Raw genomic sequence first — 26,595 nt, 5'->3', positions numbered from 1 at the left:
TGTAATACGGTATCATGCTTAAGACTGAGGACTTGGGTTCACACTACCTAGGTTCAAATCTTGGGACTCTACATTTGATCATTTCTTCATCTGAAAGGAGGAGATAATAGCCTCCCTTAGGTAAGGATAATGAGAATTAAATGAGTTAATATATATAAAGTGCTCAGTATAGTGGGTGGCACATAGTAAGCATTCAATAAATACTGGCTGTTACTATTATTCTTATTATTACATCATTAGCACTTGGCAAAGCATGTAGCATATAACAGGTTCTCAGTAAATACTTGATAAAAGAATAATTAGTTACTTCTTTGATTATTGCTTCATTTCAAGATGATGTAAAAAAATAAAATTTTTCATGAAGAATCTTAGTCATGGACTTAAAAGTTTGAGTTTGGGGGGAATCCCTGGGTGACTCAGTGGTTTAGCAACGCCTTCAGCCAGCCTAGGGCATGATCCTGGAGTCCCGGGATTGAGTCCCACATCAGGCTTCCTGCATGGAGCCTGCTTCTCCCTCTGCCTGTGTCTCTGTCTCTGTCTCTCTCTCTCATGAATAAATAAATAAAAATCTTTTTAAAAAAGCTTGAGTTTGGATGGTACCATTTTACAGAAATAAATAAGAACTGAAAATACATGATTATTAAAAGTCAGTATATTGGGGAAGTTTCTGAGATATTTTTTTCTGAGCAGATAACAGAATCAGCAGGAAGAAAAAACATTAGGTTCTTTCTCATTCCACATAGGCATTTTTTAAATGTCCACTCTTATTTTAAGGATTTGATGCCTTGCTTATCTAATTTGAGGGCCATATCATTATTTACAGAATTTTTAGAAAATGTGAATAAGTGGTTTATTTAAAATGAAGATTCTACTTGAATATCATTTAAAAATGTTTTTAATTCCTTTTTCCCCCTGAAAATAGCTTTCCATTTTTCAATCCCAAAGCTATTTTGAACTTCTTAACCAGACCAGGAATTTGGGTTGATAAAATATGAGAAGTACTTCCTAGGCTGAAATGAACCCAAAATGACAGGCCATGTTTTGTCAATATGCTGTATGGCCTTTAAATAAAGACACATCAGAAAACAGAATTATCCTCTGGGAAAAAAAAATTACTAGTATTTGGAGTATAAACAGAAATTAAAATTTTTGTTTTGGTTTGGTTTTAGAGGGAGGGGAAAGGGCAGGAGAGGGAGAGAGTCTTAAGCAGGTTCCATGCCCAGTGCAGAGCCTGATGCAGGGCTCGATCTCATGACCCCAAGATTATGACCTGAGCAGAAATCAAGATTCAGATACTTAACCAACTGAGCCACCCAGGTGCCCTGTTTATTTATGTTTTTTGTTTTTAATTTAAAATTTAGTTTGTTTATACCTACCCTAAATAATGAATGCTTTTTGTAAAATTATACCCCATGTTAAACTTACAAACTGTATTAGTTTCCTATGGCTGCCACAACAAATTACTGCAAGCTGGGTGGCTGAAAACAACAGAAATCTATTCTCTAACAGCTCTTAGAGGCTAGAAGGCCAAAATCAGGGTGTCAGCTAAGCCACACTTCCTCTGAAGACTCAGCAAGAATTCCACCTTGGCTCTTTTAGTTTCTGGTGGTTGCTGGCAATGCTTGGCATTCCTGGTTTTCAGCTGTGTCATCCCAATTGCTACCTCCATCCTCACTGGCTCTCTCCCCTCTCCATCTCTCTGTATATTTGTGTATCTCCTCTTATAAGGATATCGGTCACTGGATTTAGGGCCCACTTTAATCCAGTATGAACCCACCTTAATTTAACTGATTATATCTGCAAACACTCAATTTCTGAATAAGGTCCCATTCTGAGGTTCTCAGTAAACATGAATTTTCTAGAGAACACTATTCAACCTACTATATCAACTATTAACAACATAAAAAGAAATGAGTCAGAGTTATTATTCTTATAATTTTGGACTCAGGGTGCCTATATAATTCTACTTCAGACTGCTTTAAATGATAGCTTAAATATTAGCTCAGCAAAACCTTGTGGACATCCTAAGCCCAATTAACTTTAATTTTCATGAGCAGCATTTCTGGTGAAGCTACATATTCAATCTTCAGATGTTACTTAGCAAATGGAACAAAAAAAATTTTTTTGCATATAGTAACATCTTAAAGAGAACTAGCTTTCCCCCCCTTCGTTTCTAATTGCTGAATATTTTACTTTTATTATAAAACAAATATCAATGGAGTGTTTTTAAAATGTGTTAAATTATGTTATGCTAAACATAAACTTACAACCAAAAAATACACAAACACCCTCTGAAAGAAATTTTTAATGTCTATGAATGTTATGGCCTCAGAATTTCTATAATACATGTGCAGTGATAATTTTCTAATAAATACATGCAGAAATGGTATAACAATAGCCATACACACTGCTTATTGTTCCATTATCCAAATTCACATTATTTCAATTTGTTATCTCTCTCAAATTCCGAAGTAGCTTAATTTGTTAGGATCGCATTTTTTACTTTTTAAATGGACATAATTTTATTATAAGTGGGTATTATTTATGAAAAAAGTGAGGCAGATTAAAATGTTAACTTTACAACCTAAGAAATGAAACCCTGTATTCAAAAAAAGTGTTAAAATACAAAAGAATTATTTCCCCCTGCTATCAATAGGTCAGGCATTTAACAACAGACCTTGAAACCTAACCGAAGAACATGTTTCCAGGCAAAGCTACCAAAATGCCAATCAGAAGGCGCTTTAAGGCTAACTATGAACTCTGCACCCAGAAGAAGGAGAGTGACTTAGGGGCCTCCACAGTTCCTTTTGACTTTGAGAACAAGTAACACTTATAAACCTATGCTCAAATGATTAGGACATAGTAGAAACAGCATTAATAATAAGCAGGAGCTTTACAGATATCCTTTCTTTAATCTTCATGCAAGCCTAGAGACAGGAGCTATCGTTATCCTCCTTTTTTCAAATGAGGCAACTGAAGCCTTCTGGAAGAGGCCATTCATTGCACCAGGACCACATGGTTAGCAAGAGATGAAGCCAGAATTAAAAGAATCCCACTCTAAGCCACACACCTAGCTGGTATAAATGGGTGGGCTCTGAGTTGGGCTGCCTGTGGTTGACATCATTGCCCCAGCACCCAGTGGGCCTTACAATATGGAAATAATGAGAGTAATAGCAGTGAAAAATACCATATACCCATATAGGTGTTTTAAGTACTCAATAAGTTAACACATCTTCAACTCTGAGAATGTTGTCTCATACATGGAAAGTAGTGAATAAAAGCTCATCTTTCTCCTCCTTCTTTTCCTGCTCTACATCAACACTCTGGTTCAACAAACCACATTCTGTTTCATGTCCATAGCCTGGGCCTTTACCTGAAAGACACTTTCCTTTGCTCACAAGCAAAGGGGGTTTCAATAAGAAAATAGAGATGATGTAGGCCCCAAAGAAAAGTGGCGGTCACAGTAGTTTATTAAGAGCTTGGACTCTTTGGCTTACTAGCTGGATGATGCTCCCCAACTCTTCTGAATCTCATAAATAATACTTATATCACACATAAGGCTATGTACATAGGCGTATTTTGAAAGCTCTAAAGAACTATAGACCCAAACAAAATTATGATCATTATATTAGAAATACAACATGACTCCTAGCTTGACCTTGACCTTGTATGGGCCAGCAGCATCCTGTTTCTGCCCACATAGTTCTCTCCGTCCAGAATTTATTTAAACCCTATCATTCCTTCAAAATCAAGCTCAAATACAAACTCAGAAATATTCCCTAACTACCCCAGTGCAAATAAATCTATTTTTTCAAGCTCCATGAGCATTTATCATCTTACTGCTTTATGTAAGTCTGTCCTGACTCCCCAACTAGCTTATCACTTTGAACAAATAAGTGACTCTTCACCACAGCTCTTGGTATGCAATCCATGTGCAGAAACAACTATCTTCCTTGTATAAAATATGGGAAGAGAAAAAGCTCTAAAAGAGTTTAGGACTTCACATGGGAACAAAATTCATTGATTGATTCAACAAACTTTTGTTGGGTACTTAGCAGTAGGTCAAGCACAAAGTGGGTACTAATACGCTAAGGATGATTACACATGGTACCTGACTTCCAGACCCTGAGCTCGGCAAAATGAAAAATTCACATAGGACTGCAGGCCTTGATCCTGATCTAGTTCTAGACATAGAGGCTTGGTCTGAATGGGCAGTAACAGTGAGCAGGCATGCTCCCTGCTGACCAAGCTGGAACCTTAGAAGGAGTTGGAGGGGGCAGAGAAGAGTCTGATATCTTGAAAATAAATATATTACCCCAAGTGCATAATAAATCCCATCATAAATACTTGGAGGAATATATCTCAATTCTCCTATATGATACCAAAATAAACATGATTTTTTTAAACATGATTTTTTAAGCTAAAATTTATTCATTTAATAAATATTAACTCATTGCTATTACATGCTTAACTGTTATATGACTTCATATCAATGAGACTGTATTTTTTTTTAAAGATTGTGCTCTCATCAGAAATAAAAGCAAGCACAATTTCTTATTATCCTTTCCACAATGGACTCTATATGCATCTCTGAAGTTCTGAATTCATAAATAATCATTTGTTTCTGGCACGGATGCAAAAAAAAAAAAAAAAGGTTTTTTACATTCCCTTTTGAAAATTTCTGTTCTTCTTTTCCTTAAACTGATGAAACTGCCCAACTGCCATTGTGCCAATCCTGGGGGTCACAGAATCAAATTCATCAATGACAACAATGACAAAGCTGTTAAAAATGCTGAGAAACACATGTGTAGCATTGAATCATTACTATGTTGCCATGAACTTGAGAGGAAATGAGAAATCTTCAAGGGGAAAAACTAACATCAAATAGAGCTGACAAGACAGCCAGCAGTTTGACTCAGGATCTGTCTCCTTACCCAGTTTGGTTTGGGTTCAGTAGCTAAAGTTCAGAGTTCAGGGCTATTCTCAGGTGGGCTAACATTCCTACCATCAGATTCTTAAATTCCTTTGTTTCTTTTCATAAATTTACTGTTCTACATTGCTATTAATGTTGTAAGAGCTCTTAATCATAGTTTAAACTTTCCAGAACACCTTATATCTTTCTCTATGTTTCTTATGGTAAAGAAAAATAAATTGGTATTTTTTTCTTAGGAATATGGAATGTCAGCACATAAGTATTATTTACTGCAGAAATTAAGATTTTTATGAAACTCAGAAATGTATCATAAAGCTCTCTCTTTACCTGAACTTAAAACTTAAAAGAATAGTATTTTTTATTCTTATTTTTAAGGACTACAGATGGTCTACTAGTGCATTCCTCACGATCACCATTATTACTTATTTGTTGTACTCCATTAGTATGGTACATACTGAAAAAGATATAAACAAAGACACAAAACCCTGATCTCAGGTGAACAATTCAAATCCAACCACATGTCAGAAATTTCTTTCCATTCTTGTTTTCCTTCCCTTAAGAAAGGAGTCAGGGAGACCATAGAAACAATTTGTTAAATAATAACCTGACATAACAGATGATCTTAAGAATAAAGAAATTCTGAACCCACAGAGACAGAGAACCAACCACAGCCATAAGCTTGGCTTTTTGATAACTGAACTTCCAAAGAGGCTGGTGAACTCTAAGTCAGGCCACACAATTTGGAATGTGTGATGAACTTTTAGCAAACTTTGCCTTATGTTCCAGGTAACCATGCTAACATCTAGGAATAGAACAATTTCCTACTCACACAGTACTTCTAAGTACAATTGTGTTAGTCAATCGACAGTCAATTACAATAAGGTATGTAGATGTTATAACAACCAAATAGGTGTTTGGGGGAGACTTAAGGTTTAAAAGTGGGGGGGAAATATCAAGTAGATAAAAGGTGGAAAACAGTATTCAAAGCAAAGGAATCAGTATATATAATTCTCATGAGATTGAGAGCCTGGTACTGATTTTTACTAATTAAATTTAAAAAAATGTAATAGATTGGTAACCCTACAGATGCTATACCTGGGTCTTTGTAGTTTGTGCTTAAAAAAGAATTGGCTTATTTTGTACAATATTTGTGTATTTTGTTTCTAAATGACTAAAAGAGTTTCAGGCTGCTATATATTGTCTAAGATGTCCTTCAAACTACACATATAGGTCTTGATTTCAATAAATGAACAACCAATCTCAATGAAATTTCTCAATTTTCTCTTTTAAGTCTGGATTTGAAATACTAAAGATATTAAAGCACTGGCATAAGTATTTTGATTAGATGCATGAAACAGATCTGTTGAAGATTATCTGAAATAAATTTCCATAATTGTTTTTGGAGGGGTTCCCCCTGCATTTGAATTTCAGTGTTGTATTTGCTTCCTATCTATCCAGCAATACACTATGGGTGCCAATAAAGTATGAATAAGAATAAAAACTAGTTTAACTATAAGAATGGTTAAAGTCACAATGGTATCCAGAAGGGCTGAACAACTACTAATTAGCCAAGTATTAAATCGAGAGTACTACCTGTGAACTCTACTAAGCTACTTAACTTTCCATGCCCTGGAGGGCTATCAAATATTCCATTTCAATGGTGAAAATATTTAAATACTTGTTTTATTTATTAATCTAAAAAGCAGAAACTGAAACAGATGCCACTGCTATCATTAATGGCCTGAATCCTCTGAAAGAACCTGAAGGAACACTGAAGTTGACACAAAGCCCTGAGAAGACAGACTTGAATTTGTGCCTACATACTTCTGAAGGTTACCAAGTAGAGCAGAAGGTTGTGACAGAAATAATAAAGCTAATGAAAAAGGCTCAATCTCACGACCCATGATATCACAACCTGAGTGGAAACCAAGAGTCAGATGTTTAACCGACTCAGGTACCAGGCACCCCTCAGTTTGTAACCCTGACTCCCTGTCTAGTTTGCCTTCCACTGCAGAGTTAGAGGCATATCTGTTCTCCTCCTCTGTGCCTCAAAAATGATGGACAGAAGTATCAAAGAGATAATACTATAGTGGCAGAAAGTATATATGAGCTGTGATCAAGAAGACAGAGAAGGAAAGTTAGTGAAATATCTGTTAGATTAGCCAGTTTTCACATGCTTCTTGGTTTCCAATTATATTCTGTAAGGTTGGCTTTATGCAATGGGTCCTATCCTTATTCCCTTCTACCAAGGGGAAGTTGAGGAATCAAGTCAGTTACCAGTATACTCTGTTTTCTTATAACCTCCCTTCAGTCATTGAAAAAACGAAGTGACCACAATTGACCTGAAGCTTAATTTGTTAAGTAAGATTTTGCGATCTTTGGGTAGACCAGACTGTGGATGAGGAAGCCATCTTCAGTGTAGTACTCAGAAAAGTCTTTATTGAATCCGTTAGTGTCAAGTATAAGATCTAGCCTGTAAAACATGTGTTAACATATGATTTTATGTCTTCAAAGGTTAACTATATGCTTTTAACAAAAATACGTGTATTCTCCCCAAAACATAGGATGAAAAGTTATACATTTAATGACAAAAATCAGCATCAACAATTAAGATCTTTTACCAGTAAGTAGTTCCTAGAAAAGTTTATACATACAGTAAAGCAGAAATTTTGTTGGAAGAAACAAAAACAAATCTTAGTTTTAAGTTTAGTTTAGGTCTTTGAGCAGCCATAAAGCAAGTAAAAATGATTTTACTAAGTACAGAAGTTATCGTAACATTAATTCTTTTTCTTTCCTTTTTTTCGGCTTGGGTACATGATCTGTATTTTATGACATGTCTACATAATTATTTCTTAACAGGTTCCTGGGTGTCTTCTTGACATAACAGAGGCTTCCAAACTTTGTAATACCAGAATCCTTTTGTTAAATGAAAAATTATTCAGAAAATTAATTTCTATATGAGATAAAAGTAAAATGACCCTGCTTGGAGTTGTGTGGGAAGTGAAAATAAATCTGTCCTCTCAGCTTCTCCTATTCCCAGCCTCAGGTATCTATACAACACAGGGATAAAGACAACTATGAGATTTACTTAACTGTTGTTTCTAATAAATGATAAACCCCCCTATTCTTTGTTTTTTAAGATTTTATTTATTTATTCATGAGAAACACAGAGAGAGAGGCAGAGACATAGGCAGAGGGAGAGACAGGCTCCCTCCGGGGAGCCTGATACAGGACTTGACCCAGGATCCCGGGATCAACCACTGAGCCACCCAGGTGCCCCAATAAAACCCCTATTCTTTTTCACATTTTCTTAATACCAAAATAGTAACCAAATAAAACTCTTCTGAATATTGCTAAAAAACATTACTATACATCTGATGCCTTTTGTTATCAGTGCCACTGAAAGAAGAAACAATGTGGTCACAAAAGCTGAATAATTCTAACAACCTTACCTCACATTTCTTGGTTTTCTACCTGCTTTAGAAAAAAACACTTTAGAGTATTTTAAGAATTAGAGGACTCTATATTCAAATAAATATGGATAAGGAAATATAAGTATATGAACTAAGATCTTTAAAATAAAATTACTCCATAGGCAAAATATAACAATATTCCAAAATAATGAGTATCTATATCTATAAAGAATAAGATATAGAATATATCTATTTAGATTTACATACATAACTAGATTCAAAACACCTTCTAGGCCTTTTTCTTCAAAAAAATAGTTATATTATCAAAAATAGGCAAAAAACATCTAGGGAATACATAATTATAATATTAAGAATCTATAATATCCAATATGTTATTTAATAGATACTTTTAAAAATTAAGTTGTAAGCTCCCAGGAGGGATTAACAAAATGATGTATCAAAACAATCACTCTAGCATGATAAAATTAGATATAATCTATACTGTATACAATGTATAAAGCACATTTTTTCAATCAAATTCACTTTTTCAGTTAGTACTTATCAGAAATAAGATGGTGGAGACTAGCAACATAAAGCTGTCACCTTAGCTGGCCCCTTACATTCTGGAAGGGTATCTTTCCAATTGGTGTCAGGCAAACATTGAGAACAAAAGGATATCCAAAAGAATAAGCTGAATTCAGATCGTATCAAAGTATGCCCTAAGCCAAAGTTCTGGGAAACTAAGACAGCTATTTCTTCCCAATTTCTCAGCTAACACAGAATCTTAAGAACAAACGCAAATATCTAAACTTCAAACCAGTATAACATGGAAGGATGTATACTTTCAATTCTCTGTACATAAAGCAGAAGGAAAAAGGAAGGTCCTTTTGTTCTAGGTTAAAGGCCGTAACCATAGACCTAGAGAATTTGTCAGTCTTCATACACAGCCGGATTTTTGTTTTGTTTTGTTTTTGTTTTTGTTTTTTTTTTATGAAAGGAAAAAAATGAGTTTTTGCACAGAAAACTGTAAAACTTTTATTCAAGTTTAAATCCTCTTGTCTTTAACCAGCCTAAAGGCACACTCAACATAAGCTTGGTCATTCTTTTTTTTTTTTTTTTAAGATTTATTTATATATTTATTCATGAGAGACCAGGGAGAAAGAGAGAGAGAGTGGCAGAGACACAGGCAGAGGGAGAAGCAGGCTCCATGCAGGGAGCCTGACGTGGGACTCGATCCCAGGTCTCCAGGATCACACCCTGGGCTGAGGGCACCACTAAACCGCTGAGCCACCCAGGGATCCCCAGCTTGGTCATTCTTAATGCTTCTCTTCTATTTCATAACCTAAAATCCATTTTCCAAAAACCATCTATTTCCACCTTCAGTTGAGAGCCTGGGCTCTGGACACACAGACAGGGGTTTCACTGTAGATCGCAAAGAGCCTGATCTTGGGCAAACTACTTAACCTCTCTGAGACTGCATTTCCTCATCTACAATAAGGGGAAAGAACATTCCTCCCATAAGATTAGAGATTGAATTAAATAATAGATGAAATAGATGTCTCTACATAGTATCTGGCAATTAAGACATTATTATGTTCTTTAGATTATGGGACCACTAATTTAAACTCTATTTTGAGTCAGTGGTCCAGCTTTCTTTTTCAAGACACACATACTGCATTATCAACCCAACTCTTCACCCCCCCATCTGCTCTTCACAATTACTTACTTATGTATTAACTCTTAATTCAACTTGAACAAAAAAAGTTTCCTTATCCATACATGGTCCAGTCAGTCAATTGTTTAATGAATCTGTCTAGTAGAAAAAGATGTGCCTTGACCACCCACTTCGTGGATTTAATGTCTTGGGTGTGGGAGATTTCATTTTAAAGAAATCATTTAGCTCTCTCTTGGGTATTCGGTTTGGCATAAATCATACATTTTTAAACAGAAATTTCTTCCAAAATTATTATGAGAATTATGACTCTATGTTTGTTGTTCAGCTGCCCACCTTACTTTTTTTGGCACTGCTTTCTATCTGATGCTGACTTTTTAAAATATTGACAAATTTAAAAAATCACTCATAGCATATAACAAGAGTTTTAGACATCTAAAATACAGTGAACAGGAACTACTTTAAATATGTAGTTATAATATTTATGTCAATGACAATTGCATTGAAAATTCCAAAGTATTGGAACCATCTAATTATTAAGTCTTTCACTTCCCCTGTAGGTGTAAATACATGAGTCTAATAAGCTTTCTCACTATGAAAAAACATACTTATATTAAAATATTAAAAACTGTTTAACGAGCTTCGTTTCCTTCCAAAAGTAAACTGAGGTTGCGTCTGCATCAGCTTGAGGCAAGGGAAGTTTCAAACATAATGTTTTTAAAACTAGCCATTATTTCCCATGCTGAAAAAAACTGCAATTTTATTTCCTCGCAGCAAATGAAACTGTCAGGAAAATTTAGGTGTAATAAAATTGGGTGGTTAAACCAACATGCTGGATTTGAAATAAAACTGAATTAAAGGAATTAAAATTAATTCTTATGTCAGTCAACCCTTTTAAAAATACTATTCAAAACTTACTGTTTTTACATAGAGAACTTCCCTGTTCTTGATAGGGGGGTGCAAAGCTAACTATCTCCTTAATGACCACTAATGGCGCTGCAGTTGAAATGGTGCATCAAACAACATTTTGCATAAAAATGTGTTGCTTCTGGCAACTTTTCTGCCCTAAATAAAAAGTTGTCAAGCAGGGTGACTTTAGTGGTACAGAGTTTTAAAATGGTGGATGCCGTCCAAGGTTAGCTAGTAACGGCTGACATGCCCTGGAATCTTGAGGCCTGAATCAACATTGTTTTCACAGCTGTAATTAAGCCACCTAATCAGAAGCACATTTTGACGGGACAGTTTCTGCAAGCCAGACATTACAATTTCTTATGCCTGGAGCGCAGTGGCTCATGAGAGGTCCTCGTTTAATTTCAGGTTAAAAGGGGGGGGGGGGCAGTAAAATAAAAAGGTTTTTTTTTTGTTTTTTTTTTTTTAAGCAACATACAACTGTTGAAATGAAGCAGGCCTATGTGTTCATGCCTTGACCAGCCTTGCATCCCTCCCTCCTCTGGCTCTCTGCTGAGTCCCCCAACTCTCAAGTGGCAGCTGCACACAGTGAGATGAAGGGTCTCTGCCAAGATCAACAGATGAGCTGGTCTAAACTGGCTCTCTGTGTGTTCTGATTGTAAATTGTGCTGGTGATGATTAGAGAACTCTAACACAGGATGTCGACTCTTAAAACTGTCCAGAGAAAATAATTTTTTTAAGTTCAGGAAAATTTTTTTTACTTTTTTTGTGGCTTGGTGCATAGTGTTGTGTCTATAAATTTCATACGATTCAAATGAATTCACTCAAATTAAGCAACTCTTATTAAAAAAAAAAAAAAAGAAAAAAAGAACGACATGGCTTGGCTCAGAGCAGGGACCTTCATCTCAGGCTGTTTATATAACAGGGCGGTGGAGTGTGGTTCTCCACGGGCACACCAGTCATGTGCTTCTACCACCTGCCAATTGAAGATGTTCCTGAAATGATGAAAATCTCAGATGCAATACTCACATCTTATCCAGTAACTATCTATCGATGTCTTTAAAAAGCTAAATTGCCAGCTAAAGCTGTTTTCTACAATGTTGTGGCATTCTGCAACATTTAAACTTTCAACCCCAGAGGCCATTGTAAAACTATCAATATGAAGGCACTAGTCACTGGAGTCTGATTACATTTAGTTCTGCATTTTAATTACATATGGATTCTATTAACCAAACCTTTTGCCTTATAGGCAACATTTTAATCAAATTACTATAATTTTCAAATATGTTACAATAGTTTGACGAGTTAAAAGTTCACATTCCTAACATATTAAATATCAAAAAACTTTGCATGAAAAAAAGGAAATACTCCTTACAAATACGCTAATACATTTTCAGATTACTTTGGGGACTTTTTGACTACCTTGTTACAAGTTATATTGTGAGATTTATATAACTGGTATACATTTATAAATGGGTTATTGGTGCTGAATGCAACCTAACTCAAAACATAATTATGTTATAAATTTAGAAACATGCATTCATTTGATTTTTGTTAATTGAAGCAAGAACTGAAACATAGTTAGAATCTAAATATTCAAAAATCAGTATTTGTAACTTCAACTGAAGAATTTTAGAGCTGAGAGGGAATTGAGATTTTATCTAGCTGAAATCCTCCATTTTAAAGCCAGGAAAAACCAAGACCAAGGAGACTGTATGATTTATTTCCAAAAGCTCTGTGGTGAGTTGATAACAAAGGTTGTTCAAGAACCATATTTCCTCTGATTCTCTGTCAAGCTACTTTCCAGCACAATACATTGCCATTCTGTTTAAGCAACAATCATGCTGCCCATCCATACCACCCAAGACCTAAAAGAAATACTTTTTTAATGTGGTAAAACACATACAACATAAAATTTACTACTGTAACCATTTTAAAGTCTACAATTCAGTGCCATCAAGTATATTTAGCATTGTGTGACCATCACCACCTCTTAGCTCTAGAACTTTTCCATCACCCCAAAGGAAACCCCATTCCCATTAAACAGTCATTCTCCAATTCCTTCCTCCTCCTTCCCCTGTCAACCACTAATCTGCATAGAGAAAGAACATGCCTGTTTATATAAATGGAATTCTACAATATGTAATCTTTTGTGTTTGGCCTTTTCTCATTTAGTATAATGTTTTCAAAGTACATCAGTGTTGTGACATGTATCAGTACTTCATTCCTCTTTACAGCTAAATAATAGTCTATTGTCTGGATAGACCACATTTGTTCATCCATTCATCGATCGATGGACATTTGGGTTATTTCCATCTTTTAGCTATTATGGATAGTGCTGTTAAGAACATTCACTATTTCCCTTTCTTTTTAAATGGTATTCTTTATCAGTGAAAGTGATATCACGTTGTGATCTTAATTTGCATTTCCCCACCGACTAATGACAATGAGTATCTTTGCCTATGTGTTTGTTGGTCATTTGTATACCCTTTTGGATAAGTGTCTATTCAAGTCTTTTGCCCATTCTAAAATTTAGGTTATTTGCCCTTTCTTTGTTGTTGAGTTCCTTACATATTAGATCCAAATTAGATATATGATTATAAACATTTCCTCCCATTCTGTGAGATGTTCCCTTTCATGTTGATTAAATCCTATTTGTCTATTTTTTCTTTTGTCATTTATGCTATTGGTATCATATCTAAGAATCCATTGCCAACCTTAGGCTCATAATTTATCTCTCTGTTTTTTACTAAAAATTTTAGCTTTTCTATTTAGCTCTCTGATCCATTTTGAGATAATTTTCATAGATGGTATGAGGTAAAGGTTTAAAGAAATATGTTTTAGGGCAGCCCAGGTGGCTCAGCGGTTTAGCTCTGCCTTTGGTCCAGGGCGTGATCCTGGAGACGCAGGATCGAGTCCCGCGTCGGGCTTCCTGCATGGAGCCTGCTTCTCCCTCTGCCTGTGTCTCTGCCTCTCTGTCTGTCTCTCTCTCATGAATAAATAAATGAAATCTTTTTTTAAAAAAAAGAAAAGAAATATGTTTTATAAAATAAGCTTTCTCCTTCTGAAATAAATGTTTCATACTCTTACTTTCGGCTGGACTCAGACACAGTTAATTTTAATTTGGTATACCACCTTTATCAACAAACATTTACTGAGTATACATCATGTGAGAAAAAGGTATTAAACTGGTCAATTTCTGTCTATATGGGTAAACATACAGAAGCAGGGGTCTCAAAAAAATCTGACAAAGTTTAAAATTATTTAAATGGTATGCTGAAAAGAATGTTCTTTGTCACAGATAACTTTGGGTCTTTTTTTTTTTGTTTGTGAATAGAAGAAATGTACAATTTATATTATTTGAAAGTATCTACTTAAAATTTTATCATAGATATAATAATTGTAAATTATTCTATTCATTCTCATTAAGTGTTTGCTAGAGAAGCATACAAAACATAGTTTGATAAGAATTAATTTCAGAAAATTTTGTGTGGGAAAAATGAGGGGGGTAGGAATTATGGTTTGTGCAAAGTATGTAAGTTCCATAACAAATATGTATTGAATAAACATTACTGAAGGAATATTCTTCCAATTATTTAAATTCAAATCAACCAGCACTTACTAAAGTCAGATCATTATAATGAATTTTAAAAAATAAGTAAGACATGACCTCACAGACACACAATATAGTAATACATACACAACTAATTGATTACATAAGCCAGAGTACTATATAGTGCTCAGACAGGTAAATGCAGTGATAAATGAGCATAACAAAGGGAACTCTTACTTCTGCCAACTGGGAGATGAACTGAAAGCCAGATGGAGTCAGCATTTACCTGAATGTCAATGATAAAGAATTTTTACTTTATCATGAAGAAAGTTTAGAGCCAAAATGTTGTGAGTCAAGCTATGGCCTGCCCATATCTGTGTGTGATAAAGATAACCTCTGGCACTAATGTGGCAGACAAGATGGAAGAGGAAAAGCACATATGGGGAAATTCATTGGAAGACCATTCCAATAACCCAAGGAAAAGTTTCTGTGATCACAATGGTAGAAAGGTGAGGATGGATCTAGGAGATTTGTGGTGGTAGAAAGAGTGAGACTTAGCACACGCTTAAATATTGGTGGTGGATAGAAGTGGGACAAATGTTAAGGCTTCTGCTTTGGGCTGCAAGGTAGATAGTTAGGTCAGAGATAAGGAAAATGGGGAATGGAGAATTTGGGAGGATGGGGAGTGGCAGAGTTGAAGAGCATGTTCAGTTTGGGACCTCCACGAGTCTGAGCTGTTTGCAGAAAACTGAAGTGGAGATTTCTGAAAATCTAAACAGGCAGTAAAGCCCTCAAAGAACCCAATTTAAAAAGAAAGATAAAAGTGTAAGAGAGAGAAAAACCTTAAGCATATTTACTTGCTGCTACTCTTTGAACAACCACTATAAATAGAGTATTAGACTGTCGAACTACCATCTGTATTTTCTACAGCCTAATCACTGATTAAAGACAATGGTCTGAGTCTGAAACTTTCATTCCTGCTGCTCTATGCTCCACTCTCACAGTATTTCATCACTGAGGAATAGAACTATATAAAATATGTTATATTTATTATAGAGAAATGTGTTTTTATATCTATACTCATATAAAATCTAATATATCTAACAAAAAGGTCTACATATTATTACAGACATATAAATTATATATTCATATAATTAAGTATATTTATATATGAATACACATCTAAAATTTAGGATATCATGCCCTTATAGTCACTATCCAGACATCAGTAGTCATGAAAGTAGCTCCTTTAAAACTGCATCATACAAAAAAAAAACTAAAAGACTAGAAACAGGTATATGGCCAGTGGAATATGCATTATTACCTTCAGTTCCCTATTTACTACACCAACCAAAGCTTGAGTTTCTAGAATATGAGAAACATTTAAAAGTTTGGAAATGTATGTCAAGAATCAAAGGAAAATGTCTGCATGTTGATAGGGCTATCTCATCTTTTGATATTGTCTGTTTCCCTTACTTAGCTCTGTTAGTATCCAGAGGCCAGAGCTGAAGCTTGGATAAAAATATGGGAAGATTTAATGAGCATCTAAGTAAGCAGTATTTAGCAAAAGGGTTAAAATGAGTGTTGTTATGGCATCAAATGTCAGTGACTTCTGAGAATAACTAGAAAAATGAAATTTGGAGTTGGGAAAAGTAATTACATAAAGCAAAGGCAGTAGATGTTTGCAATGTAGTTGTGGCATACATCCCAGTCAGCAAGCCCAGCCAGCTGAGAATCACACTCATGGCCACACGGATCCGGCTCCTCCTCCATCTCCTCTCTCCCAATTCTCCGTTTCATTGGCTCTGCTCCAGTCACACAGACAGCCTTCCATTCCTTAGCATCCCCTGCTTTCTCCTGTCAACTCCTAACTTTTTAATTAAGTTTTTAATTTAAATTCCAGTGTAGTTAACAGAGTGTTATATTAGTTTCAGGTGTACAACAGAGTGATTCAACAGTTCTATACATCATTCAGTGCTCATTATAAGTTCATTCTTAAACACCCCCCCCCCCCCCACCTATTTCACCCATCCCCTCCACTTACCTACCTCTGGTAACCATCAGTTTGTCCTCTATAGTTAAGAGTCTGGTTTGGTTTGTCTCTTTTTTTGTCTTTGTTTTGCTTCTTAAATTTCACATAAATCATATGGTATTCATCTTTCTCTGACTTACCAGGTTTAGCATTATATTCTCTCCAGGTCTATCTATGTTGTCACAAATGAAAAGATTTCATTCTTTTTATGGCTGAGTAATATTCCATCATATATACATACTGCATCTTCTTTATCCATTCATTTATCATTGGAAAAAATGGGCTACTTCCATAGTTTGGCTATACTAAATAATGCTGCAATAAACATAGGGGTATGCTGCATATACCCTTCTAAATTAGTGTTTTCATATTCTTTGGGTGAATGCCCACTAGTGCAAATACTGGATCCTAGGGTGATTCTATTTTTAGAACCTTTTAAGGAAGCTCCAGAGTGGAGCTTGTTGTTTTGTTTTGTTTTGTTTTTTTCCAGAGTAGCTGCACCAGGTTGCATTCCCACCAAGAGTGCATGAGGGTTCCTTTTCCCCTACATCCCCTTACCAACACTTGTTGTTTCTTGTATTTTTTATTTTAGCCATTCTGCGGTGTCCTACTATCTAGTCTTCATGTTATTTATTTATTATTTATTTATTTAATTTATTTTTTAAGGTTTTATTTATTTATTCATGAAAGACACACAGAAATAGAGAGAGGCAGAGACACAGGCAGAGGGAGAAGCAGGCTTCATGCCAGGAGCCTGATGTGGGACTCGATCCCAGGACTCCAGGATCACGCCCTGAGCTGAAGGCAGGCGCTAAACTGCTGAGCCACCCAGGGATCCCCTAGTCTTCGTTTCTAACTAAAATTTCTATTCCTCAGGTAGGTTCTGTGCACTCATAGCCCTCTGCAATTCGACTTCAACATCATTCTAATTATTTGTAACACAGTATATTTTCCATTGCATTTAAAGTGCCATGATGGTAGAGATTTGTCTTAATCCACCCTTCATTCTTATAAGAAAACACTGGACAAGAAGTTGAAGCCTTGGATTCTAATCTGTTGGATTCTGACTAAAAATCTGGCAGCAAGACTCCAGAATCTATACTTTACTGCACTGTACAGTCTCTTTCACTGCACTGTACAGTCTCTTTCACATTAAGTCATGGCTTATAGCTCAATTAAAAATATTTTTCTTAAATAGTTAAAAATCTCAATAATAAACATCTTGAATCATCTGTGATAAAGTGAAAGTTTACAAAAGCAACTTAACTACAGTAAGTTACTTAAATTGTCAGTTTCTTGATCCACACAACACTAATACTGACAAATAATCCTTTCTCTCTCAAGAAAATGTAATGAAAACAAATGTGACAACATATTGCATGAAAACATAAGAGACAGGGGATTCTTATTTTTTATTTTTATCTTAACTGAACCAAAATATCTAAATCTTGGGCTTTTATTAGCAATATAATAGCATTTGACAACTGTCAAATCTGACATAATCTGAACAATATACAAATATATCTTCCCTGCAAAGATATTAAGTGGAATGTTCCCCTGATTTGGAATTTGTTATTTTCTCATAAAGAAAATACTATAGGGGTGGCTGGGTGGTGCAGTCGGTTAAGTGGTCAACTCTTGGTTTCGGCTAAGGTTGTGATCTCAGGGTCATGGGATCAAGCCCTATGTCAGGCTCGGCACAGAGTCTGCTTAGGGGTCTCTCTCCCTCTTCCCCTCCCCCCTCCCACATACTCTATTTTCTCTTTCTCTCTCAAATAAATAAATAAATAAATCTTTTTTAAAAGTGCTGCAGAGGGATCCCTGGGTGGCGCAGCGGTTTGGCGCCTGCCTTTGGCCCAGGGCGCGATCCTGGAGACCCGGGATCGAATCCCACATCAGGCTCCTGGTGCATGGAGCCTGCTTCTCCCTCTGCCTATGTCTCTGCCTCTCTCTCTCTCTCTCTCTGTGACTATCATAAATAAATAAAAATTAAAAAAAAAATAAATAAAAGTGCTGCAGAATTAAAAACGTACTGCTTAAACACAGTGGAAATGAGGCAAATCAATACTGTAGCTTGCAGCATCATAACTCACAGCAAAGTATTTGGGTTTTGCATTTTATGTTTCACAGATTGAAATATGCGTTTCTCCCCAGCTGTGGGTGTGCCTGTCTCTAAATACCCACAAGTAATTGGTTCTGACTGCTGCCCTGTTCTCTACTGGGCTGTCTGTGACTCAAAAGCTCTTTACTCGAAGCCCTTTCTGGTTACTATTACTCAAGATAAAAGCTCTAGAGCAGCCTAAGTTAAGAGGTCAAAGGCCAACATACTGAAAATGTTAAAATACTAGCAAGTATACAATTGATAAGAATTCATCACATTAAGTCACATTAATGCTGGAGATGCACTCCAGCATTATTATTATTTGTTGCTGAACAAAAAATGAAAATATAACCTTAAGAAGGATAAAGTTTTTAAAGATGACTATGCATGTCTACAATATGATCAATCTCTTTCTATGCATTACAACACCATGTTATATTAAGTTTTTTATTAAGAATGAATATTTATTTTTCATTCTTATATAGTGAAATGGCTGGAAAAGATGGTTAATGAACATATACTGACTGCCTTCCATTCACTAAATAAGTGATAACAGCAACTATCATTAATAACTATGCTTAATGTACACTAAAAGTACTGTTTTAAAGGTTTAGTTCTTTTGCCTATTCATCAAAAGATTTCCTCATGGTTACATATATTTTTTTAAAGCTATATGTATAAGCTTAGCTGTGAGAAACATACATAACTATCAGAAAATGTTTTTATTTGATTTATTAAATAAAACTTATTGCAAAATTTATTGAGCTTCTACTAGTAAGCCAGACAAATCTTTAATCCTTAAACCCAATCTTACAATGCAGGTACTAGTCTCTACACATTACAAATACAGAAACTGATGCTTAGAGTATTGTATGGATTAAAAAAAAAAAAAAAACTGCCACAATGCACATTCAGGCCTGCTTGACTGTAAAATCTTAGATGAGGTCCCGTGAGGAGGAGGTGATGTCAAGTTGGGTGGGTATCAGAAGAGACAGCTAGGTCATCTGGGGGCCCAGAAATAGAGTTTTGAGAATGGCCTAAATAGCAAATACTAGAGGGACCAAACAAGAACATCTATAGCAAAAGGGCCAAAGGTAGAATCAAATCAGATGATAGAGTACAAGGCAAGGATTGGATGGTGCAAAAATAGATTGGGAACACATGAAGATGGGGTTTGGAGTGATTACTGCAAGCAGTCTTGGGCTTCAGTGGATATAGGCTGATTGGGTGGGTTGGCTGTCCTTAATTGAGAGAGGGCTAGGAGCTAAAGCAACAATATATTTTCTATTATACAAAAAAAAAATACCTCTTACATCATTTAATTCATTAAACACATGTATTATCCATAAGGCCTATTCCTCAAATCAAAAGAAAATAATTTTTATTGGTCTTCCACCTTAACATGGTGTCAAATTGCTACACATTCTTCAAAGGCTCCTACAAACATCTCATCTTTTACTGACGTTAGGCAGAATGAATGCCTCCTTCGTCTCTGCTCCCCAGACTTTACACATGCCAATTTTTGTGATTTGCTTATGTGTTTGTTTCCCTTGTTGGAAGAGGAGTTTTGCATGTCTGAGCAAGTCTCCTCTTCTTTAAAGTTTTGCAATGCCTTTCCCCTTGCTCTTAAAATAAGGATGACAAACTCAATGACCCTGAAAAGTCTTTGCTGATACCTTAGTCTAAAGTAAGCTTGTTTAAAAACTCTTATATGCTTCAATTCTTTTCTTTCAGAGCACTTAACCTGGTTAGTAATTACACATTACTGTGATTATATGAAAATAATTTCTTACTATTAGATTGTAAGCTCACAAGAGCAAGGATTGTCTGTTTTGGTTCACACAATATCCCTCAGACTAGAATCGTGCCTGCTCTAGAGTAGATGCCAAATAAATATTGAACTAATGGATAAAGAAAAGAATTGAGAAGCAATAATACAAAGAAAGCAGAGCTCAAGTAAGTAGAGGCCAAAGAAGCCAAAGAAGGAAAAGTCAATAACAAGTGAAACAAAGGAGGTTAGCATTTAAAGAAGAAAGTAGTTAAAAGCTTCATACGTTGCAGAAAGATTAAAAGCCATGAGAAGGAATTAATGGATGAGGAGCAAGCAGAAAATTATTTGTGACCTTTGAGAAAATAGTTTCAGTGGAATGATACTCAGGATCCAGATAGCAGCAAAGCTAAGGACTAAGTGGGAGCTGAGCATACAGAAGAAGCAAGTAGACAACTTTTCAAGAATGTGTCAATGAAAGAAGGGGAAACAGGCTGCAGAAAGTGCAGAGAGCTCAGTCACTGGAATATCCTGATGGCAATATACAAACTCAAGGCTACAGTAGGAGGCAGGACAAAATGACAGTGTTTGCAGCTGAAGATGGTAGGTTAGTAAATAATATTTTCCTGTGGTGCAATCCAATTACTTTCTATCAGGATGATGGTGATAAAAATAATAGCTAACTTTTTGTTGTTGTGGTACTGACTACTCACTAGGTGCAAAGCAAAGTCCAAAGTGCTTTAACACTTCTCCTAGAGCTCCCAGCATCTCTGTTAGGGAATAGGATCATTACCCCATTTTATAGATGAAAACCCTACTTAAGCATACAATTAGTGATTGATAAAACTGGAATTAAATCCAGATTTATTGTCTTGTATGGAACACACTACTGATTCCTAATTCCCTTGCCTCATGACTCATTATAGCTAAGAGTGGCCATATGACCCACTTCCAGCCAACGAGATATAAGTGGAAATATGTTTGAAGCTTCCTTGGAAGGCTTTTCCTTTTTTAAATATATAAATACTTAAATATATTTATATATATTTAATATCTATTACCTATTAAATTTATATTAAAATTTATAAATATTTAAATAAATCTATATGAAATACATTTAAATTGTTTTTAAAGGAAAAGCCTTCCACGGCTTTATTATATACATAAAACAGATATTGCTGGGCCATCCCATTCTTGTGACTTAAATGTGATTATAAATCCTAGAGCTGGCTACTCTCTTATGATAATGAGGGAGTAGCAGAGAAATCACAGAGAAATTGAACCAATAGCCACAGGACAACAGCCACCTACACTTAGACTTGTTGCTATATGAGGAAAAAAAAAAAAAAAACAAAGAACTTGGATTTTCTTAAGTCACATTAGTCAGTTTTTTTGTTATTTACACTTACTATATTCCTAATGGATATAATTCCAAAGCTCATGCTCCTATCCACCAAACTATATCACCTCACATCTATGAAATACAAAGACTGAGATTCTTCTACCCCCCTCAGAAAGTTCTTAAAGAGTTCAAGTTTGAAAATGCATACACAAATGTCTTGAAAAATAAAATTACTATACCAATTTATTACCTTTACAAAAATAGTAATTCTCAATTAAGGAAAGAGACCAGAGAGTAAACATTCTGGAGACACATGGAATTGGGCAGTGTTCTCCTAGAAGGACACATCATAACCTCCTGGGAGGTTTTTCACATTACACACACCCCTTTTGAGAATTACTGCCAGAGTGAACCACTTTTTGCAAATAAGATGGTGAGCATATCCTTAACAGATGTGTTCAGGAGGGGGAAAGGTCAAGGAGTAGAGTTTTATGATGACAGACAGTGAAGCATACTTTCATTAAGACATCAACAGCACAATAATTGATAAAAAAATTTTTTTGAACTCAGGAGGAAAGAATCCCACCTCATCAAATGTGGACTTTCTTAAAATACAAGTAATTACTTTTATATGAATAACAGTAACAAAAAATAAATAATAGTATGACACAATCTAAACAATATAATGAAATACTAGCCAACAGGACCAGAGAGTTCACAAGGAGAAACACGAGTATGTTTCAGAGAAAGGCTAGAATGAATTCAAAATATTTGATTTTTTTAAATAAGTTTCCTCTCAAAAAAAAAATAAGTTTCCTCTCATTTTAATTAATCTTGGTGGAGATCAAATTTATTACTCTCATTAAGAAATTACCAAAATCATTTTTTAAAAAATTGAACTCAACAACTCAGGTCCCAAATAATTGGTTTGGTCATTTTTTGGATGATGTGCTAGTATTTTCACTTACAAAACATTAGTTAAACACCTACCCTGGGCAAGACTGTTCTTGCCTCTAGAGCACATTCACAGCAGAGAAGAAATACCCCAAATTGCTTGTCTCTATGGAACTTATAGTCTGTGAGAGTAGGGAACAAACAATAAGTAAATAAATAAAATGCAATTTATGTCAATCAAGAATAAGCACTATGGTGAAATAAAGCAAAGAAGGTGTAAGATAGAAGGCAGTATGGGGTGAGAATGAGAGAGTTTGGGGATGGGGGATAGTTGGTAGCTGCAATTTTATTTTATTTTTTAAAAATATTTTTTAAGATTTTTTAAAATTTATTTATTCATAGAGACACACACAGAGAGAGAGAGAGAGAGAGAGAGAGAGAGGAGAGGGGTGCAGAGACACAGGCAGAGGGAGAAGGAGGCTCCATACAGGGAGCCCAATGCAGGACTTGATCCCAGGTCTCCAGGATCACACCCCAGGCTGCAGATGGCGCTAAACCGCTGCACCACCGGGGCTGCCCCGTAGCTGCAATTTTAAACGCTAGGGTCATGAAGGTTTTACTGGGATGCAGACACTTGGCCTAAGATTTGACAGAGCTGAAGAACTAACCCATAGCCATGCAGCTATTTGTTTTAATGCTAACTCTTTTTCTGTTGAATACATCATTGGAAAAGGGTTAATAGTCAAATGGCAAAACAATACTGTTTTTCCTTACAAGTCACCCTGAGCCATTCTAATCAAACCAAAAAAGGAAAAAAGGCATTCTAGTGACTGGTAACCTTCTGAATCTCACTATTGATATATTTGCCTTTGGAGGAAAAAGTTTTAAATGTTTATTTTATTCCTTTATTCATTTTCTGATACTCCCCAAACACATTATTTCAAATGTAGGAAATTTTGTTTAGTCTTAAATGAGCCCAAATTTCATCACGGGCTAAAATTTTAAGACATAAAATGACTGCTGAAACTGAATTTTAATCATATAGATGAATCACAACATGCATCTTTAGCTAGGCATGTATTATGGATAAGTCAAGTTTTCTACAGAGAATAATCACATGTTCTAATTACCATTTTGGTTATACGCATAATTAATAATATTCTGTCTTAATGGGACACACTGAATCTTCAGACAGTTGCAAGCTCTAACTATGCATACTGCCAAATCCAACTGTCAGCTGCACTGCCAAACACAAAGGAATCTTGATGTAGTGTTTTAGCATTGGTAACAGTATGCATATATTTATACATGATACAATGGAAAAATTAATTGCCTTTCTCTCCTCAAAATTTTCTCCACATTAACAATTTTACATTGCTTGATTGATCATTTACACTAAATTATATATATTGGCGGGTGATCTTATGCACAATAAAACCATGAATGTAACTCTGACCTAAGACACAAAGAAAAACAATGTTGAAAGACTTACTGATTGCAAACTTTCATTTTCACGTAAACAAGCAGTGTGAAGTTCTGATTTCAACGTTGCAATGTGACTTCGATGAGATGTCATTTCCTTCTCTAATGTAGCAATTCTAGCACTTGCAAGCTGGTAGACATCCATGAAACTTTTAATCATAGCCTTAAGAAATAAATAGAATGTCACATACAATTCAAATAAAGATGTCCCCAAAGAAGAATTTCCATAATTTGAAAGCAAAATCATTAAAATTTTAAAATAAACAACTTTTCATCTTTTTTTAAGATAATAAAGCTAAACCTCATGTTTTATATTGAGAACAGTGACTATTTTAAGAAAGTTTGGGAGAAAATAATTGAGACTTCTTTTCCAGAGTATATATTTAAATAAGATGTACTTTGATCTATTGTGTTTAAAATTTAGAATGCAATTTTTAGAGATGGCACACTTATTTTCTTTGTGAAGTTAAATTCAAGTTGTAATTTGACCTAAATTTCAATCTTAAGACACACACAGATGGATATATAAGCAAGATATTTCAAAATGAGCTGAGTTAGTAACATTTTCAATCCACCTAAAAAAAAACAAAAAACAAATGGTTTGAAACAAAATGAGCTGAAATAATGTAATTAAAGAGTAAATAATGTGATGATTCTTATATTGTAGAAAAAAGCGTAATTATATTCATTCTGTTTCTATAACAGAGGAATGTATTATACTATGTATACTAAAATAAATAACACAAGGAAGTGTGTGTAAGTTTTTTCCCCCCTTAAGAAATTATATTTGGGCAATTGTTAGACCTCTGTATTACAATTTAATCATACTTTATAGACTTTTTCTTCTAAAGCAATTAGTAGTGAATTTTAAGTCCAAGAACACTATCACACCTTTTTTAAAAAGCCTTTCAAAATACTTCCAATATAGTAAAAATCAAGTATCTCAAAGACATTCAAATATGTTATATTATTTATAAGAAAAAAAGTTCTAATCACAGCAACAAATTAGTAAAATGGTAGACAGTCTGAGAATTTCCAAATTATACTCAAGCAGAAGGGTCTGATTTGGAAAAGCTTTAAGAAACTAGATATTTGAGCAATTCTGAAAGCTCAAATAATGTGGTGATATACGCAACTGATAAATTATTGAACACTACATCTGAAGCTAATGATATACTATATGCTGGCTAATTGAATTTAAATTAAAAAATAATGTGGCGAACAAAAAGTAAGAAACAATGTACACAATGTCTGAGAAACAGTAGATTAACTATTTGTAAGTAAAAGTAAGAAAATTTGCATCTTTTCACCTAATAAATTCCTATTTGCCCTAAAATATTAAGCTCAGACACCATCTCTTTCAAGAAACCTCTTTTGAACCCAAAGGCACTGTTAACTTTTCTGCTAGCTCTTAATGCTTGCTTCTACTATAATGTGTATTACTTTAGCAGAAATGTATTAGTTTACATGTTTATCTTTACTAGACTGAGATGCTCCTTAGGTCAGACACCATGCCTAATCATCTCTGTAGCATCAGTGGCCCACAGTGAATGCTTCTTTGAATGAATGAATGAATGAATGAATGAATGAATGAATGAATGAATAAAAAACTGAAAAAGATTTTTAAAAACCCCACAAGTTGAAGCCATATGTTGGCATAAAATACCTTATAGGAAAATATGGAGATATTTAGTGAAATATAATCTTAACCCTCTAATGTATAAATTATTAACTATACTTTGTTCAAATAAAAAAAAAGAAGTAAAAGCACAGTTGTAGGCACAAAAGAATAGAACACACAAAAGAGAATTCTATTCCCCAACACTAAATGAGCATGGTACGACTTCGTATTTGGGAACATCTCTACCTTACTTTGAGTCATTTCAAGGTGAGTTTATAGCTAATACTAACACAAAACATTTCTCTGGGTTCCAAAAGTATGTAAAAATCAGGAACTCTAAAATCATATCTGCTTCTTCTATGCCAACTCTCTCTCTACTCTTATAAATTCATTTATCTTCACCATTGAGGTAGTGGACCAAGAATCATAAGTCTTATTTTTGTCCAGTCCTCACTCTGCCACTTACTTGGCTTTAGGCTATTGGGTAATGCCATGTCATCTCTCTGAGCTTCCATTCTCTCCCTTGATGAAATGGGAACAAGGGTCATCTTCTTGCCTACCTTCAAAACTGTTGTTAAGGCTCAGGTAATTAAAAATCTAAGACAAAGCCATTCTCTTAATCCTTCAACTCCATTCCATCTATATAAGAAAGCCCTCCAAAGGTGGGCACTTGACGGGATGAGCACTGGGTGTTATTCTATATGTTGGCAAATTGAACACCAATAAAAAATAAATTTATATAAAAAAAAGAAAGCCCTCCAAAAATGGTAAACTGAATTTCATTATAGTACTACTTTAGTTCTTTTTTTTTTTTAAGATTTTATTTATTTATTCATGAGAGACAGAGAAAGAGAGAGGGAGAGAGGCAGAGACAC

At 34.9% G+C, this 26,595-nt stretch overlaps 1 protein-coding gene across 9 annotated transcripts in view; it reads right to left on the bottom strand.

Moving 5' to 3' along the window:
- Positions 1 to 26,595, bottom strand: part of CCDC171 (coiled-coil domain containing 171) — a 322,833-nt gene that overhangs the window by 34,620 nt on the left and 261,618 nt on the right. For 8 of the 9 annotated variants that reach the window (XM_038552441.1, XM_038552440.1, XM_038552447.1 and 5 more), the window contains one exon: positions 24,110 to 24,262. In XM_038552441.1, the coding sequence (XP_038408369.1) occupies positions 24,110 to 24,262 (153 nt within the window). Of the gene's footprint in view, positions 1 to 22,713; positions 22,800 to 24,109; positions 24,263 to 26,595 lie in introns of all 9 variants that reach the window. The other variant, XM_038552446.1, reaches the window with a different exon arrangement.

This window comes from Canis lupus, chromosome 11 (genome assembly GCF_011100685.1).
Source record: "Canis lupus familiaris isolate Mischka breed German Shepherd chromosome 11, alternate assembly UU_Cfam_GSD_1.0, whole genome shotgun sequence".
NCBI classification, from domain to species: Eukaryota; Metazoa; Chordata; class Mammalia; order Carnivora; family Canidae; genus Canis; species Canis lupus.
This window is presented reverse-complemented; position numbering and strand designations above follow the sequence as displayed.